At 38.1% G+C, this 18,970-nt stretch overlaps 1 protein-coding gene and 4 non-coding genes across 10 annotated transcripts in view; 2 read left to right on the forward strand and 3 right to left on the reverse strand.

The window, feature by feature from the left end:
• Nucleotides 1-18,970, reverse strand: part of LOC128605860 (cilia- and flagella-associated protein 46) — a 76,605-nt gene that overhangs the window by 32,580 nt on the left and 25,055 nt on the right. For all 6 annotated transcript variants that reach the window (XR_008385606.1, XR_008385607.1, XR_008385608.1 and 3 more), the window contains 17 exons: nt 16,959-17,102; nt 16,676-16,786; nt 16,335-16,516; nt 11,768-11,899; nt 11,360-11,525; nt 10,459-10,537; nt 7,080-7,221; nt 6,772-6,955; nt 6,189-6,351; nt 5,753-5,976; nt 5,276-5,416; nt 4,732-4,893; nt 3,859-4,007; nt 3,612-3,710; nt 1,779-1,854; nt 1,494-1,664; nt 1,162-1,362 (listed from right to left, as the gene is read on the reverse strand). Coding sequence is in view for 3 of the 6 variants with exons in the window: in XM_053621667.1 (XP_053477642.1) it covers nt 1,162-1,362; nt 1,494-1,664; nt 1,779-1,854; nt 3,612-3,710; nt 3,859-4,007; nt 4,732-4,893; nt 5,276-5,416; nt 5,753-5,976; nt 6,189-6,351; nt 6,772-6,955; nt 7,080-7,221; nt 10,459-10,537; nt 11,360-11,525; nt 11,768-11,899; nt 16,335-16,516; nt 16,676-16,786; nt 16,959-17,102 (2,526 nt within the window). In the remaining 3 variants the exon portion in view is untranslated. The remainder of the gene's footprint in view (nt 1-1,161; nt 1,363-1,493; nt 1,665-1,778; nt 1,855-3,611; nt 3,711-3,858; nt 4,008-4,731; nt 4,894-5,275; nt 5,417-5,752; nt 5,977-6,188; nt 6,352-6,771; nt 6,956-7,079; nt 7,222-10,458; nt 10,538-11,359; nt 11,526-11,767; nt 11,900-16,334; nt 16,517-16,675; nt 16,787-16,958; nt 17,103-18,970) is intronic.
• trnag-gcc (transfer RNA glycine (anticodon GCC)) lies at nt 10,244-10,314 on the forward strand. The gene has a single exon. It is a non-coding gene; the product is annotated as a tRNA-Gly (tRNA).
• On the forward strand, nt 13,362-13,432 carry trnag-gcc (transfer RNA glycine (anticodon GCC)). Its single transcript has one exon. It is a non-coding gene; the product is annotated as a tRNA-Gly (tRNA).
• Nucleotides 14,081-14,151, reverse strand: trnag-gcc (transfer RNA glycine (anticodon GCC)). Its single transcript has one exon. It is a non-coding gene; the product is annotated as a tRNA-Gly (tRNA).
• On the reverse strand, nt 14,882-14,952 carry trnag-gcc (transfer RNA glycine (anticodon GCC)). The gene has a single exon. It is a non-coding gene; the product is annotated as a tRNA-Gly (tRNA).

Genomic DNA, 18,970 nt, shown 5'->3' on the forward strand with positions numbered 1-18,970 from the left:
CACTAGGATAAATCTAAATCTATATCTGTATCTGGATATCTGTAAACCTGCCTTGTAATAGTGTTCATTGTTAAAAGAACTAATCTATAAAATTTAATTTAATTAAACTTGTTTATGTTATGCAATTCTTCTCCGGTTTATTGTTCCAGTTCACATAACTGTTTTGATTTAAAAGGTCAATATATTATGTGTGTTAACAATGCAATTTTTTTTCGATATACATTTAAGTCAAAAGAATGAAATCACTCCTAACTAGTGATTAAATTACAAGTGTACATTCACAGATTAAGTGGTCTGATTTTTTTCAGCCAGCAGAGGGTGCTCCAGGTTTACTTGGATTTCTTATAAACTAAAGATGGGACAGGAATCCAAATACAGACCAGTAAATAAGTAAAAACATCCATTCATTTTCTATACTGCTTATCCTTCAGGGTCACGGGGAACCTGGATCCTATAGCAGGAGGCATGGGGAACAAGGCGGGGTACACCCTAGACAGAGTGCCACTCTGTTGTTACCCAGATGAGGATGGGTTCCCTTCTGAGTCGGGTTCCTCTCAAGGTTTCTTCCTCTTAAAACATCTTAGGGAGTTTTTCCTTGCCACCGTCGCCACTCAGTGGCTTGCTCAGTTGGGATAAATTCGCACCTTTAATATCTGTATACCATGTTGATATTTCTGTAAAGCTGCTTTGAGACAATGTCTATTGTAAAAAGCGCTATACAAATAAAATTGAATTGAAAAAAGTGCCAATCCATCGCAGGGTGCAATCACATACACATTCACACACTCATTCCTACACTATGAACACTTTGGACATGCCAATAAGCCTCCCATGCATGTCTTTGGACTGGGCGAGGAAAACAGAATACCCGGAGAAAACCCCCGCAGCACGGGGAGAATGTGCAAACTCCTGTTTGCCCTGCAAACAGAGGGCAGCGGCGAACCCCCAACCCTGGCGGTGAGGCAAACATGCTAACCACTTAGCCACCGTGTGCCCAAGTAAAAACTTACTTAATATTTACATAGTACTAAATATCACCTATTTTCTGGACGAGCAAAAATGCTGGCCAGGTTTAAAACTAAAGCAGGATGTGTAATTTGTTCATTTAGGATGACCTATCATCATAGCACTGTTATATATGCAGAAATGAAAAAAGTAAACCTGTGTGTAAATGTCGTCTCCATCAAGCTGTGCTGTGGTGTTCAAGAGGCTCTGAATGAGGTTGTACCAGAAGTCCTCATCCCCGCCAATTTCCTGAGCCTGCTCCAATAAAGCAAGAGCTTGGCCATGCTGCTGCTCCTGACTGGCCAAAACAGCCAACAGGTAAAAACTCTTAGCCAGTGTGGTTTGGTCTCCAAGTTCCTGGGATACACAGGGGATGTCATGCATTATAATTTACTAATATAGAGGAAACATGCAACCAGTTGGCTGCTGCTTAACTTGAACTATTAGCATAATTGTAACTCATGACACTTATGAGTGTCCTCTCTCACCTTGGCCACCAGGTGAGCCTCAGCTAAAAGAATTCTAGCAGGCTGGTTCAGGCTCATACTGATGCACACAGCAGCCTTGTCCAACCACAGCTCCTGTACAGGGCATCCACTCAGCCTCTTCCTGCACACATTGCCTTCAGCTACACCCCACACACTGTGAGGAGGTGTTGACTAAGGGGTCAAGACATGCTAATTATTAGCTTCCATATAAATACCACAGAAAGAAGGCAACAACAAAGGAAGCGGTTTGTTATTTTTAAGCTCTAATGCCCTTAACAAACTAACCTCCTGTGTCTTGTTGACTTGAGCCTCTGTATGAGGTCCTGCTCTTTCCCTTTCAAGAGCAACTGTCTTTCGACATCTTAAAAGGCATAAAATATGGACAGTTAATATACAGGAAATTTATGACATATTACCCAAGGCTATCCACACAATCATTAAATAAATTAAGTACGGGATAATGCTCAACATACAGCCTTGAGATTAGAAAATAAAGTCACAAAGCAGAATGGTGTTTCTTTCACCAAGTGGCCAACAAATATTCAAATTAAGAAGAATAGTGAAAGCACAGAAAGAAAGAAAGAAAGAAAGAAAGAAAGAAAGAAAGAAAGAAAGACAGAAAGCACAGTGAAATTCTTTTCTTCGCATATCCCAGCTTCTTATGAAGTTGAGGTGCGAGCATAGAGTCTGACCCCAAATTGTGTTATGGCTGCGTCTCAAAAAGCATTACATCACTTTGTTCTTGTCACTTTTCGTTTTTCAAGTTTTCCCACAATGTAAGCTGTAATTAATTCATTTCTGCATATATTTGCCAATCATTTTTACTTTCCTTTAACAGCATGCTAATGAAGACAATATCTAAAAGTAAATATAGGACTAGCCTGAACCACTAATTATGCTCGCTGATTATGATCGATGATTACATAGGATCTGGAGCACTGATTTAGAGCTGTTATTCCAATTACATTAAGAGGAAATAAAACCTGTCTTTTGTTCAAAAGTCATTTTAACATGGCCAGAGTGAATGTTTAAAAATGTTCACTCTATTGTGCTGAGCCATGCTGCATGGCTTACACGTTTCTGGAGTTCAGCTCATGATCCATCCAATGACATTGTTGAAAGAACAGGACTCTCTAATTGTACACCTATGTAGAGTACCAAAGATATAGTTAGGTGGATTAAGACTAGCCAGTAAGTACTCATTAACACTCACTAACTACAAACACTACTGTATTACTGTCAGTTCTGAGAATTGCGCACCACCCATATATTATCTGGTCTCATATGCTGGTCCTGTTTCACTGGGAAGATTAGAAAAGAGGCTGGCAAATTGTGTATATCTACAGATCTGACAGTTGAGATCATCAAATGGTGGCCTGTCTTTCTCTGGCTTAGTTAAATTAGGTATAATCTGTAAATATAAAGGGTAACATTGAATACTGTCCCCATGAAGACCTATTGAAATTTATAACTATATACACTACTGGTCAAAAGTTTGGACACACTCATTCTTTATTTTTCTTTTTTTCCCCACATTTTAGAATAATTATAAAGTCATCAAAACTCTGGAGTAACACAAATGGAACTATGGGAATTATATTGTGAAAAGAAATTCAAAATAAATAAAAATAATTTAGTATTTTAGCATCTTCAAAGTAGACCCCCTTTTTGCCTAGAATTTCCAGAAATGTATTCTTGGAATTTTCTCAACTGCTTTCTTGAGGAATCCCCCTGAGATTCTTTTTAAACAGTATTAAAGGAGTTCACATCTACACTGGACACTTATTGGCTGTTTTGGGGAATATTTCACTACAAGTCATCTGTTTAAAAAAAATATATATTTTTGTAAATAAAATGTTAGTTTTCTAATGAAAGAAATTATTATGTTGGCACAACATACATTTATATAATATATATATAGACATATAATATATTTTTATCTACAACACAGATTTATTTATGTGATATCTGGCTCAAATAGTGTTTGTTCTGTGAAGATTTGGCCCTAAAACAACTCTATTTGATGACACTGTTGCCTACATGCTATAATTATATAGCTACAATTTGGACTTTTAAGGTACCCAGTAAACTGGCGACTCAGTGTACATGTACTCTTACAACATCTGCTCATCCTCAGGAATATGAGCAAAGCTCAGTAGTGCTTCTTTGTAGGGTGATGAAGAGTCAAGCCCCAGTTCACAACAGGTCTTCACTATCCTGAAAACAAAGAGAAAAGTCTGTCCAATAGTTACACAGTGATCATACAGAGAAACGCATAAAAGCAGCGAGACACTGAGGAGTGCAGAGTGAAGTTTAAGCAGGATGTTCAGCCCTCCAGAGCTGTCAGTGCACCAGTGCTGCATACCTAAGGCGGTAAAGGTCAGAATGGCTCTTGCTAAGCAAAACATCATGGGCAATGACCTCAGCCAGGTGCAAAGGAGGTAGGGTCAACAGTGTCAAAGAGATGGATTCCAGCTCTTTCACCAGAACATCTAGATAGAAGAGAGTCTGCCTCTAAAAGCACATAAACACACACTCAGAGAATAAAACATAATTCATCCTTAAGAGGTATAATAAATAAAGAGAACAATATAATAAAGCTATATATTTCTGGGAAAAGCTATGTACACTGCTTATTAACACTGTTAAAAAACATTGCAGCATCCCAATTTGTTTAAAAGCTTGTGTAACCTTAGACATATTTTAATTGTTACTGTATAATATATAATACATATTGGAAACTACACTCAAGTCTTCGGAAACAATATGTTGGCTTCCCTGCTACTCCCCAATATTCACTAGGAAGAAACTGAGAACACACAGACATAAACCTGAGTGCACAAAAGCAATCCATGTTCTGTTCATTTTAAATTTACACATTGTTTTATAACACTTCAAATTCAATTCTGGTTCACACACTTGAACAGAAATGCCTTTTTCCTGTGAATAATTGAACTTCATTAAATTCATTTCAGCAGATTGATGGCCTGGCTTCTTGTCTTTTAAATTTAAGTCGAGTAAAACAGCTTTCAATTTCACAGTCAGTGGGCATAAAGGTCGATATTACTGCTTCATCCACAAACGAGCTAACTGAAACTCACAGCAGGAGATCGATAAAAGACTTTTCTACTGCTAGGTCTCAAGGTGAAAGACTGGTCTCAAAAATAAAAGACTGGGACTGTCCACAGATTGAAATGGTGCAAAGTGTGAGTGATCCCTCATGGAGAGAGTCACTGACCTGCACTCTGATACTGTGGCTGTTGATGGAACAAGGGCTGTGGTCTTGTTGGAAGGCCTGCCGAAACGCTTCAGGGCATTCAAACTGAGCCCATTTCTCTGGGCTTAAGTGAAAAGAAGTGTCCAAACCTGGGACCTTGGGCTTCTTCTGAACAGTTGAGGGCTACACAGTAAAGGGAAGGGTTAGGAGTTTTCCAATATTATTTTAATAAATGGAAATGTGATCTATAAACTATTAAAGTCTACAAATGTTTGTCATTTTGTATGCAGTTTAGCATGTTTAAAACAGGTAAAGTATAGATTCTGGAGGTACACTATAGTACACTAAACTTTGTGGAAACCTGACCATCACACCCATATGTGCTTTTTGAACATCCAGTGCCAGAGTTAGTCCTCCCTTTGCTGTTATAATAACCTCCACTATTCTGGGAAGGCTTTCCAGTAGATCTTGGAATGTGCTACAAGCACAGCTACAAGAGCAGTACTGAGTCGGTGTGATGGTCAGGTGTCCACATACTTTTGGACATACAGGGTGCATGCCAAACCTCTTTAGACTTTAAGCTTTTCTCTTTTTCTTTCTCCTTCTCCTTGTCTTTTTTGGGGCTGTCTACTAGCACAGGCTGAGACAGAACATCGGAAGTCTTTAACACATCTTTGATGGCTTCCTGAGCCGTTTTCATGGACACCTGCGTTAGAGAAATAGCTTGAAACGTTAACTTCATCCAAACAGGGAATATGTACACTTCACTACAATATAGTCGTAACATCTTCAAATGTGTAATGAAGTTTGCAAGTAACTAAAAAGTGGTTTCATTAGTCTGGATCCAAATTTTTCCATGCTTGAAAGGAATACTAACTTTTTTAAAAAAAATCTTAAACCAGATGTTTGTTATCCTGTTTGCAGAATAAATGTAATTTAATTGTATTGTAATAAATGTAATTTAATGAATAAAAATTCATTTTAACTGTTAAATTAACTGCTTCCATATTTTTGGCCTGAAGGTACAAGCTGGATCACAAACCTGCCAGATCTTCACAACATACTGATAAGCTTGAAACAGGTACTGCTGGTACTTGGTAGATACTCTGGACTCCATGAGAGCCATTAATGTGTGTGCTTGCACCAGGAAATCTAGAGTGCGCACATCATTCGGCTCGGTTTGAGTCGGCGCAGACATCGGAGACTTTACACTCCGCTGAGACGGAGTGCGGACTGGGACAACTGCCTCTACCTGACCAGGGGTCTCTAACAGAAACAAAGCAGCAGTGTAGATAAAAACACAAAAAATGATTATCAGAAAAATATGCTCTATAATGAGGATTAGACAAACACGCCAAATATGTAGACTTTGAACCTGTTTCGGTAAGCTACATTAATTTTGTGATAAAAACATCAAATACATACAAAAGTACATTCACAATATGTATACTGTCTGCATGTGTTATTAGTTGTATTACCCCGGATGCTGTCACTCTGACTCGTATCCAAACCAGAGGAGAGAAGAATGTCTATGACCGACTGGGTTTGCAACTGTGCATCGGTCAAACTGAAATTATTACAGTACAGCCACTCTGCAAATTCCAGTAGTAAATCCACCTTAAGCCACTTACTATCAGCACTCTGAAGATAGACAGCACAAATTAGTCTATCACACAAATTAGTATAACGATAACAAATGATTTGCACAATATTACTAGCTTAATGCTCTGTTAACATAGCCCACAACCCTTGTACATCTGTTAATTAAATATGCCCAGTACAATTACATATCCAGCAGGTGGCGCCACATAAAAGGGTACGTTCTAATGTACGTGCAAGTTCTTCAAACTCGTGTTTCTGCATTAAAGTATTGGTGACCCTCTGTTCTTTTCAGCTCACGTTTTAGTGATAATACTGCTCAGAATCAGCTCAGATAATAAGCTAACGATTTAATAATTGAAGTGGCTGAAAATCAAACACAACTCTTCTCTATACTTCTCTAAACCACAGGGAGGCTATATATATCACATACTATATTACAACAATTTCCTAATTTCTTACTTCTAATTTATTGATTGCGTTCTCATAACAGGGCATTTTTTGCTGTGTGTCTCTGGTAGACAGAGCCACGCGATGCCACATCATAGCGTAGGCAACCTCTCCACACTCTGTAAACTTGTGCATGTCCAGCTCAATGCTCTCCCCTAGCTGAGCTTTCGCCAACACCCGCTGCTTATAGAGGGTACTGCACACACACACAAACACACACAGCAAAAATAATGCATGCAGACAAAAACACTCCTTTGTATTTGAGGTGTTAGAAGTATTAGTATTAGAAGTTTCACTGTGCCCTAGCCAAATAAACTCACAGTCTGTGAGGGCTGCGAGGCATCTCTCTGATGGCCTGATCCAGGACCCGCAGACCACTCCTCAAATTACCACTGTCTACATGGATTTGGAACATCACGTTGTACATGGCTGCTCTCACTGCCAGGTCATCTTCGGCTAAACCTACAGGGATGGTGTGTGAGTGTGAGAGAGGGAAAGATGGAAAGAGACAGATCAGAAGTGAATATGTATGTTTGTATATGTGTGTTTTATGTGTGGGACGAGAGAGACATATAAGAGCCAGAATTTTAGTAAGCATAGTGAAACCAAAAGTTACAGTTACAGTGGATATAAAAAGTCTACACACCCCTGTTAAAATGGCACGTTTTTGTCAACCAAAAAATTGCATTAATTAATTAAGATATATCATGTCACAACTTTTCCCACCTTTAATGTGAAATTGCAAAGTATTAGGGATGTCAGTTTACACAAATACACATGGTCGAGCGTCATTTAAATTAACGATCAATTAATCAATTAATCGTTAACCTTAATACCACAAGATGTGCCTACTGCAGTGGTATATAGCCATGACATTCCACAGCATGACAGGCTGTGAAAATGCCACTCAAAATGCCAGCTTCCAAATGAAAAGGATTTTTTTTACTCAAAATACTACGCTAGAGGGACTGTAAAATGAATCGATGTGATTATGATAATTTGATAAAATGACTTGTTTAATAATCAAATAGAATGACTATAATATTCAATGTGTCACTAATGCCATCTTAGATGCGCACTCTGGCAATTCATATTGCATGCGTCCATGTGAGCAAAAAGGTTGGTTTGTTATTATAAGTGTGCTATTTTCTTCCCAAATGTGCATAGGATATTGCGCATATTATGGAACATTTGAGAATACAAAAAAGCATACTTTTACTCATGACGTGTTACAGGCCTACACCATTTAGTTATTACTTCTGCGGTCCTGCTTGAAGTTGAGACTTACATATATTTACACCTCACATGGATAACATTTCATTATTTATATATTACATGTTCAGAAGCTAAATGTACCCGTTAGATGACATGCTAATCCATATCGGGAATCCATTCTTGGCGGAATGTCGTAGTCCGGCTGAATGAAATTGATCAGCTCTCGAAAACCATGTTACCATGATGCATCACCTTCGATGACACCAATAGGCACCATGTTATTTGCAATCATTTTACACAGTCAGTCAGTTATTCCTTCTGCATTTTGAGCTCCAGTTTTTCCCCCAGCTAAAACTGAGGTTATTGTTGGTTGTGTAGTTTCATATCCTGTCACGGAGGCTGCTGGATGCACCTTTTAAAATGGTATATTATGGTGCTCGTTGTTGTATTGTATTTTAAAACACAATCACAATGTTTGCAATTAACATTATCGCCATTTAAACTAAAATGATCCTAAACGTAACTTCTGCGTGCTCGCTTCATTTTTCCTCATGTCTGCTGCATGTGTTTTGCACATGAGCCCTCAAAACTACACACTTTAATGATGACCTTGCTTAATCGACCATCAATAAGTTTTATCGATTAAATTATTAACGACGATTAAATTGAGCGTCGATTAATCATTAGCATCCCTGCAAAGTACACAAATAAAATGGAAAACTACCAGAAACTTTTCTAGGGAAAAAACAAAAAAAAACTTACAATAACCTAGTTGCACAAGTGTGCACACACCTAAACTAATACTATTTTAAAATACCTTTTGATTTTATTACACCACTCAGTCTTTTTGGGTAAGAGTCCATCAGCGTGGCACCTCTTTTCTTAGCACTTTCTCACTCTTTCTTCCAAAAACATCCTAGAGCCATCAAATTGTGAGGGTATCTCCTAGGCAAAGCCCCAGTTCTGGCTGAAAAAAGCTGTAAAGCATGATGCTGCCATGAGCATGCTTCACCTTGTGTATGGTATTCTTTTTGTAATGTGCTTTTTTTTGTGCCAAACATATCTTTTGGAATTATTACACCTTTTGGAATTGCTCTTATCAGACCATAGCACATCTGGCCACATGGTTTGGGGTGATTTAGTTGAGTTTGTATGTTTTTGTGAGAAAGGGTTTCCGTCTAGCCACCATACCCCTAGCCCAGACATGTGAAGAATACAGAAGATTGTTGTCACATGCAGAGAGTAAGCAGTACTTGTCAGATATTCCTGCAGCTACTTTAATGTTACAGTAGGTTTCTTGGCAGCCTCCCTGGAAACTTTTTGTCTTGTCTTTTTGTAAATTTTGGAGGGATCTCATGTTCTTAGTTATGTCACTGTGGTGCTCCATTTTCTGCACTTGTTGTTGACGGCCTTCACGGTGTTCCATAGTACATCTAATGCTTTGTAAATTATTGTATACCCCTCTCCTGGTCGATATTGAAAAGTAAGATACCATACAGGCTTTTTTATGGTCTTTGCGGACCATGCCTTCAGCAGTCAGATGAAACCAAGAAGATGTCAACTGAATCCTGTAGAAACAGCTGTTTTTTATTTGGGGTTGATCAGAATAATTTCATTGATGACAGATAATTACTTTTGAACATGAGATTGAATGTGATTGGTTCGTTCTGAACACATATTATTTTTCTTACCTTTTCCCTAAAATGTTTCTGATTGTTTTTCACACATTTTATACATTGTAATTTCCCATTGAGGGTGGAAAAACATTCACAAAAACCTGCCATTATAACAGGGGTGTGTAGACTTTTTCTATCCATTGTATGCCTCACTGCAATATAACGTTATAATCAAGAAAATGTATTAACAAAAAAAAAAAGTACATTAAGTTCATTAAGTTGTCAGTATGTGAGTAGACATGTGAGAGTATAATTGGCCAGGACAGCAAGAGTGGCAGACAAGGGGACACAGTAAGGACAAAATGATAGGAACAAAAGCAAAAAAGTTTTCTTGTGGCTGTTACGTGGTGCTCAACGACATGCTGATTGTTGATGTAGCAACCATGCTAGTACTTCCTGGTTTAAACCACATGCCTGACTTCATGCTTTCAGGTCAGCGTTGGTGGTTCAGTGGTAGAATTCTTGTCTGCTGTGCAGGGGTCAGACATGAATAGTAAAGCCTCTCAGCTCCTCCCCTGTTCCTCCATTGATGTAGCAACCACGCTAGTACTTCCTGGTTTAAATGATATGCCTGACTTCAAGTTTTCAGATCAGCATTGGTGGTTCAGTGGTAGAATTCTCGCCTGCCACGCGGGAGGCCCGGGTTCGATTCCCGGCCAATGCAGACATGTATTTTTTCCTTGACGTTTAAGACTTTATGATGCCACACACAGCTTTTAGTAGTTGCACAAAAGCTTACCTACATGTTTGAGCTATATTTTTCACCAGTTATTCTATATCATGGTTATAAGTTGTAACTGGGGCTTACTGTTTGAGTCTGAGTCCAGTGCAGAGGTTGCAGGTCCTGTTCGTCTTTCCTTCTGAGCATCGACTACTCTATTTCTCACCTGCCAAAAGAGTTAAAGTGACTATATGCTCACCTTTATATCAATGTTATCCTATCCTATAAATTAACATCAGATGGGCTTTTCTTTCACTCTACATATTATAAGTCTATATTCCTTCACGTACAAATCAAAATAAGACTGCGAGTAAATGGTAAATAAAAACTAAATTATAATTAGAAAATACATTTATATACCACAGCAAAGCTGAATTCTCCAATCTGATTGGTTGGTTGAAGTTGCTTAATTTTCTATAACAGCTATGACAGAAGTGCCGGCTACAAGTCAAATCTCAACTGTTTATAGCTGCTATAACGTTAGTGATAACAGGAACCAACTTGTCTCGCAGATGTTTCATAACATTAAATGCAACTATAAGTGGTGTCATTTATTAATAAATGTAAAAAATAATTGTTGGCAACTATTTGCTGGCAAATTATTGTGGTATAACAAGAATAAAATACTTCAGGATAAGCTGTTGCTAGAAAATAAAAAATTCCATTGTTGATCATTTTCCTGTAACAGCAGGCCCTGTTGTGTTTTATTTCTTACTTGATTAAATAGGCTAAAATCATGACCACGTTCAGTTCTGGTATATACTGTTTCAACATTTTACAATTTAACCGGCTATTTATTGTAGCACATTATATGGTGTCATATGGATATTTTTTTGTGTTGGGATAATACCACTTTTTCAACACTGATTCATAAACCTTGAGTATCAGCCGATACCAATACCCATCCAATATAATTTTCCTCCAAATCATCTAAGCTTTAATTTATTTTATACATTTAGTTTTTACATGATGGAGCTGAAGTGCTTACACTGGCTGGTTGAGGGTAAGTGCGGGTTAGAGCCTTCACAATAAGCTCCAGTGGTTTTTGGAGCTGCTGTCTCTGTTCAGGAATGTCCAAGAGAGGGAGGCAGGAGTTCCAGTAATGCCTTGCTGCAGTCCTACAGAGAGGCCAGCTACCTGCCTGCTCAGCATAGCTACAGGATGATTAAACATGTTATTCTGCCCATAATTTGAATTAAATTTTAATTAAAAAAAGATTGCCTGTTTGACTGAGATAATTCTATAAAAATAATAAGTCTGTGGTTTTTTAAATACATTTGTGTGTATCAAAAAAAGACACAGCTACAGTGTAATGCTATTTTTTAAATTCCCCAAACTTAGATATATTCAGAGTATATGGTAGAGTTGATCAACAAGATGGTATTAACAGACTGACCTGATGCTAGTCTGGAGCATGGCAAGAGCCTCTGTGTATTTGGCAGGATGGCCACAAGACTTATGAAGCATGCTCAGTCCTCTCAAACATGCAGCACTGCTCAGCATCTCCTGCACTGCTCTCTCGCTGTACCTATATACACATACAAACACCATTACACGAAGTCGCTCAACTGGTATTTGAAATGAAGCAGGGTCTAACCAACTCAATTGCATGCATGAAAAAAAAAATATTTTGCAGATTATATGACTGCAAACATCAAAAACTGTGCAAGTACATTTACAGTGTTATTCTTCTACTCATTGTCAGAGCACTTGTAAACTTTGCAGTATCTAAATAATATTACGTAAAAGTAGGACTGCAACAAATATCAGATAAATTAGAATGATAGACACTTTTACTATGAAAGTGGAAAAATAAGTGTAAATGTACTTGAAAAGTCCTGAATAGTTTTGGATACAGATCAAGGTTTAAAAGTAAGAGAAAAACAGAGCATCTGCATTGGCCGGGAACCAAACCAAGACCTCCCGCATGGCAGGTGAGAATTCTACCACTGAATCACCAATGCTGATGGGAACAGGGGAGGAGCTGAGAGGCTTGGAGTGCTCTGTGAGCAGAGGAAGTTACACACTACAGTTGCAAAAGACTTTTTAGTCTTTACATTTTTGCCTCCCTTGTCATCCTTACTTCACTCCTCTGTCTGCCAGCTTTACCTTCTTAATACCGTGATGCACCACTATAATCCTTTTCCTCATGACACTCAAGTTTACACCATTATTAAAGAGCTACATCTAACATATGAAATTATCTGACATTTGGGGAAATGGTAATGTTTGGTGGTATAAACGATGAATGAAAAACACCAGAACATGCCTAGAAATGATAAATGACGCTCTGTACTACAGGTGCATCTAAAAAAAAATTGAATATTGTGTAAAAGTTCATTTTTCACTTTCATATTTTCTAGATTCATTACACATAAAGTGAAATATTTCACACCTTTTTTTGTTTTAATCTTTGATGATTACGGCTTACAGTTCATGGAAATCAAAAATCCAGTATCTCAAAATATTAAAATAAAGAATTTATAATACAGAAATGTCGACCTGAGAAGAACTCTAATCAGCTAATTAACTCAAAACACCTGCAAAGGTTTCCTGGGCCTTTAATCTCTCAGTTTGGTTCAGTACACAATCATGGAGAAGATAAAAGTAAATTTTGCATTTCATTTGGAAATCAAGGTCCCAGAGTCTGGAGGAAGAGTGGAGAGGAACAGAATCCAAGTTGCTTGAAGTCCAGTGTGAAGTTTCCACAGTCAGTGTTGATTTGGGGTGCCATGTCATCTGCTGGTGTTGGTCCACTGTGTTTTCTCAAGTCGAGAGTCAATGCAGCAACTACCAGGAGATTTTAGAGCACTTCATGCTTCCATCTGCTGATAAGCTTTATGGAGATGCTGATTTCCCTTTCCAGCAGGACTTGGCACCTGCCCACAGTGCCCACAGGGAGGCATTAATGTAAAGACAAAAAATTGTCTTGTGGCTGTAGTATGTGGCAGACCATTCCAAGCCTCTCAGCTCATACAACATTCACATCAGCATTGGTGGTTCAGTGGTAGAATTCTCGCCTGCCACGCGGGAGGCCCGGGTTCGATTCCCGGCCAATGCAGATGTGCTGCTTTTCTCTTACTTTTTTTAATTTTCATCCACGTTAAATTTTTTTTTTGGCGGGGGGGGGGGGGGGGGGTCGAGATTGATATTCGAATAATTGTGCAGCCCTAAATGTGGGTATGAAACACAGTGTTGTCTCCTTTGCTTCTCCCAGAGGCATCAGGACACAACGTGTATTTGGACAACTGGCACTGTTGTTTACAGAGACCACAGAGTGACGTATCACGGTATTAAGAAGGTAAAGCTGGCAGACAGCGGAATGAAATAAGGATGACAAGGGAGACATTAACGTAAAGACAAAAAAATTGTCCCTGCGGGAGGCCAGCATTCAATTCCTGGCCAATGCAGATACTCGGCTTTAATCTTACTTTGATGGTACCACTGCAGAGTCACCAGAGAACTTCTGATGTGGGCATGACTCAGAGTTATATTAGAAAGCTGCTACAACAGGCTGCTGCTCACACAGCACCAGAAGTAACCCTTTTCAGTATCTAAAGAATATTACGTAAAAGTAGGACTGCAACAAATATCAGCTAAATTAGAGTGATAGACACTTTTACTATGAAAGTGGAAAACTAAGTGTAAATGTACTTGAATAGTTCTGGATACAGATCAAGGTTTAAAAGTAAGAGAAAAATAGAGCAGCTGCATTGGCCGGGAATCGAACCCGGGCCTCCCGCGTGGCAGGCGAGAATTCTACCACTGAACCACCAATGCTGACAGGAACAGTGCAGGAGCTGAGAGGCTTGGAATGGTCTGTGAGCAGAGGAAGCCACATATTACAGCTACAAGACAATTTTTGTCTTTACATTTTTGCCTCCCTTGTCATCCTTACTTCATTCCTCTGTCGGCCAGCTTTACCTTCATAATACCGTGATACATCACTCTGTGGTCTCTGTAAACAGCAATGCCAGTTGTCCAAATACATATTGTGTCCTGATGCCTCTGGGAGAAGCAGAGGAGACAACACTGTGTTTCATACCCACATTAACACATTCATTCACACTAGTGTTGTCACAATCCTGGAATTTCTAACTTTGATACAAAAACTTGAAAAATATCAATATTCAATAACATTTTCAATACCGCAGAGAAAAATTGCTACAAAACTGCCCATTTCAACAGCCTTTAAGTACAAAATACACTAAAGCGCAAGTAAAAACACCGTACCACTGCAGAGTCACCAGAGAACTTCTGATGTGTGCATGACTCAGTGTTATATTAGAAAGCTGCTACAACAGGCTGCTGCTCACACAGCACCAGAAGTAACCCTTTGCAGTATCTAAAGAATATTACGTAAAAGTAGGACTGCAACAAATATCAGCTAAATTAGAGTGATAGACACTTTTACTATGAAAGTGGAAAAATAAGTGTAAATGTACTTGAAAAGTCCTGAATAGTTTTGGATACAGATCAAGGTTTAAAAGTAAGAGAAAAAGAGAGTAGATGCATTGGCCGGGAATCGAACCCGGGCCTCCCGCGTGGCAGGCGAGAATTCTACCACTGAACCACCAATGCTGACTGAAATCAGGGCAGTCATGCATGTGGTTTAAATGAGGAACGACTACCAATAAGAAACATGCAGGAGTGTGCAAAAAAAAAAAAAAAAAACAACTTACTGAAAAAAATACATGCAATATATTAACAATGCACTAACAATGTTTAAGAAGAAAAATCTAGAAAGAACTACAAAGTTCTGGCGTTTCAAATAATCCAGTCATTGTCAGGGACTGACCCGCTTAAGCCGCGTGAGCTGAAGCTGAACAGTGAATGAACTGAAGCCCTGTACTAGTGGGTTAATTAACTCACCCAAACATCCTATAATAGACTTGTCACGGTATATGGTCATACCGGTTATGAGTGACAATACCAGTATGAAATTTTATATCTGTCTAAAGAGATAACAAATAGAACAGCCTTCCTAACAAATAGAACAGCCTTCAATAATGTACAGTAGCCTAATGAAGAGTTTGCGACTCATGAGAAGTTAAATTAAATGAACACATTGAAAGTTATTTACCAACGCTACACAAGCAAACGCTACATTTACCAAAACTACATAAGCAGAATAACACACGCACTGACAGAAGACATCATGTTTAACTGACAGGAACAACTGTGCGAGGTCAGAGGGGCAGCACAAACATGTGTAAAATATTAAACAGAAGTTAACGAAGTTATCTATCTAGCCGCATTTAGAAGATAAAACTGACACTGTTATTAAAATGACCAAATGCTTGAAAACTAAAACAGGAGCCCTACTGTACATAGGCTATATTTGTTGTTTGGCATGTTAGTTTTGTACAAAGCCTATGTTTGCTGTTTGGCATGTTGTTAGAGGTTTTGTGAACAACACACAATTTAATCTGATGACACTTTTTTCCAGTTTCATTTTCATATTTCGTTAAAAAATAAAATCAAAGTTTGAAATCATACTGCCTTGCATTATTCTGTAGACTAACGTGCACTGAAAATGACCCCATAGCACCATCTAGCGTACAAACAGTACTAATTACCGGTTTGAAAATTATGATATCATGCTAAATCTATCCACAAGTATGAGATTAACCAGACATATACACAACATAAAAGTAATATTACAACTTGTGCCTGCACAAAATGATGAAAATGCACAAGTGAACTTGAACTTAATGGTAAGCCACGTTATGAATACGCTCTTTCTGTAACGACGCACTAAAACACAGACAATGAAGAACTAAAGCATATAGAATCCACGATATTTGTATTACAATAGTGTACCGATTCCTTAAAAAAATGACTTTATTGAAACCTTTTCAAAATGTTTTTGAGTGTTGTTAAAACTGAGCCTTAGATTAACATGTTCTGCATATTCTTCCTCCTATCTTCTGGTAAAACAGTATTGGGGTAAAAGTACTCACAGGTTACACAGTGAGATCTTTGCCTTATGGATGGCAGTCTGATCCAGCTGAAGCGCATTCTGGGTGCAAATCATAACAAGGTCATAATCAGTGCTCCGATGGGCAAAGTCAGCAAGCTGAGACCATGCATAAAGCTCCACCACAGGATCAGACCAATTACAATCAGATGCTATTTGCACGAGCTGTCAGAGAATGAAAAACAGAAAAAGAAAAATCAGAAATTAAGACTCAATGAGAAAAATCATAGTAAAAAAAACAAAAGGAGGATTTTTGGTGGCAAAACCAGTACTAGTCATAAAAGTCATGCTATCCTTTTTTTGATAACGCATAGTAGACCTTACCATTGTAAGGCTGGGCACAGAGAACTCCATCAGTCCATGGTTACGATTACACCGAAGCATCTCCACCCCAACCAGTACATGTGACATGGCCTTCACTGCTTCATTTTTACACTGGGAGAATAAAACATGCATTCAGTGATCATACTGAGATGACATTTATGCACAGCTGCCTTCATGTCTTTTACTATTATTTATTAGAAATAAAACATTACATTAGTTTAGTGGTTATTATAAACGTATAGTGAACTAACGCACGGATAATTTCATAGACACTCGCACATACCTTGTCATCAATGTCGAGGTTCTGTCCAATCTGCTGTTGCAACAGGCATTTGGTATTTACCCATGTGCTGAGAAGTTGCTTTCGAACCATGATTGGCACTGTCTCTTCATTCCCATTGGACAGACACAGAGCATAGTCGCATATCTACAGCACAGAAAAGACAACAATGTGTAAAGTACTTCCATTTGGCCTAATCCAAGGCTTGATATCATTACACATGGTAGCAATCATCAGACATATAGGCAAAGTTGGGTGAAGCAAAAAATACAATAGAAACTTGGGAAACAGTAAACGCAGACTTCTAGATGGATTTTAAAAAGATGTGCAATGGATATACAGGTTTGTATATGTAATAGCTACAATAGGAATGTTTACAATTACATATATTTCTAATAGTTAATGATCTTTAGCGGAAGGTGTCAAGGAATAACTAGAATGGGCAAACAATTGGGAAAAAAATACTGAAAAGAAAAAACATCCATCCATCCATCCATCCATGGATCCATTCATCCAGCCACCCACCCATCCATAGATCCATCACTCCTGTTTGATATGCCTGAATGTTAGAAGAGGCAAGTGCAAAAAGATTGGACACTTTTCAAAGCCACTGTCTCTCATTTCCACAGCTGCTATCTGGCCTATTTGTTGTATATGCACTCAAAAATCTAAGCTAATACAAATCATTGCTCTTTTGGCACGTTTTTAAAAATATGTCATTTTAACCCGTCTAGGCTAATGTTTAGGCAGAAATGCTGTTACAGTGAGGATTCTCCAAAACTGTATGGAATGATTATTGTTTATTACGGAATGCAAAAGGAAATGATAACTACGGATACAACGAAATTTCGTCCGCCAAAAATTTTTGCCCTGCCCCGCCCCTCAATGCTTAGCGCTCAGATTTCACTTTCAATCTAGTCGACGGTTATCACTGCGCTACCCGGAAAAGGGCGATCGTGTCAGCGGTTTGGAAATACTTCAAAGTTTCTGATAAGGACATCAAATTTGTCATCTGCAGTGTTTGTTCCACAGAAATTTCAAGAGGGTGTACGGTGCTGACCACCTAATACACCACCTGAAAACACGACATCCCGTTCAATATGCAGAGTACAACAAAACAGCAACAACAGAATAGAGGCCCTCTGCCATTCTGTGTTCATTAAAAGGATTGTGTAGCATATTTAAACTTTGTATTTATAAGATGCTAGCCTAGAGCTGCTGTGTTCATTACCAGACTGCCGTTTTTCATATCGTAATAGCTAATGTTACGTTATTTGGATAACTGGATAAAAAATCTGTTAAATTTGATTGTTACAGAAGTGAATGAAGTATAATATATTTAATATTGTTTTCGTTTTGATGTGTTAATTTCAATAAAAGTGTGATCATTTTATTGGTTTGTAGTTTTTCAATTCAGATTCATTAAATTAATTAAAAAGTCTAATACTAGCACAATTTTACAAATATAATATATTATTTATATATATATATATATATATATATATATATATATACACACACACATACACATACACACACACACACTTTTTAAAATGGGTTTAAAAAATTTTTTAAAAACATTTTCGGTTTTGTGCAAGTGCATCCTGAATTTTCGGTTACATCCCAGAATTTTCTTTTCGGTGCATCACTAATGATAACCTATTGTAATAATGTACATAGCGTTGCAAACATAAATGGTGAAGTGTTTACATCTGTAATTTCAATATGAACTTCTTGTGTATGAAAACAGTCTCTTCCTTGTTATACATCTTCTGTGACCTGAGATGAGACTCCACCTGGAGAATTGCTTCTAGCGCTTCAGAAGTCCAGCTAATTAATGTTTAATTAGGTTAATCTAATCAACATTTTAATGAGAATTTAAGGGATAAGGGCATCTGCCAAATTTAAATGTAGTGCATTGCAGAGGTGTGTGCATGCCTAGGAAGTACTGCTGCAAGTAGGTAGATAACCAGAAGGCAGTAAACTGAAAAAAGGTCAATCTCACTGACATTAGT

Source organism: Ictalurus furcatus, chromosome 3, assembly GCF_023375685.1.
Source record: "Ictalurus furcatus strain D&B chromosome 3, Billie_1.0, whole genome shotgun sequence".
NCBI lineage: Eukaryota > Metazoa > Chordata > Actinopteri > Siluriformes > Ictaluridae > Ictalurus > Ictalurus furcatus.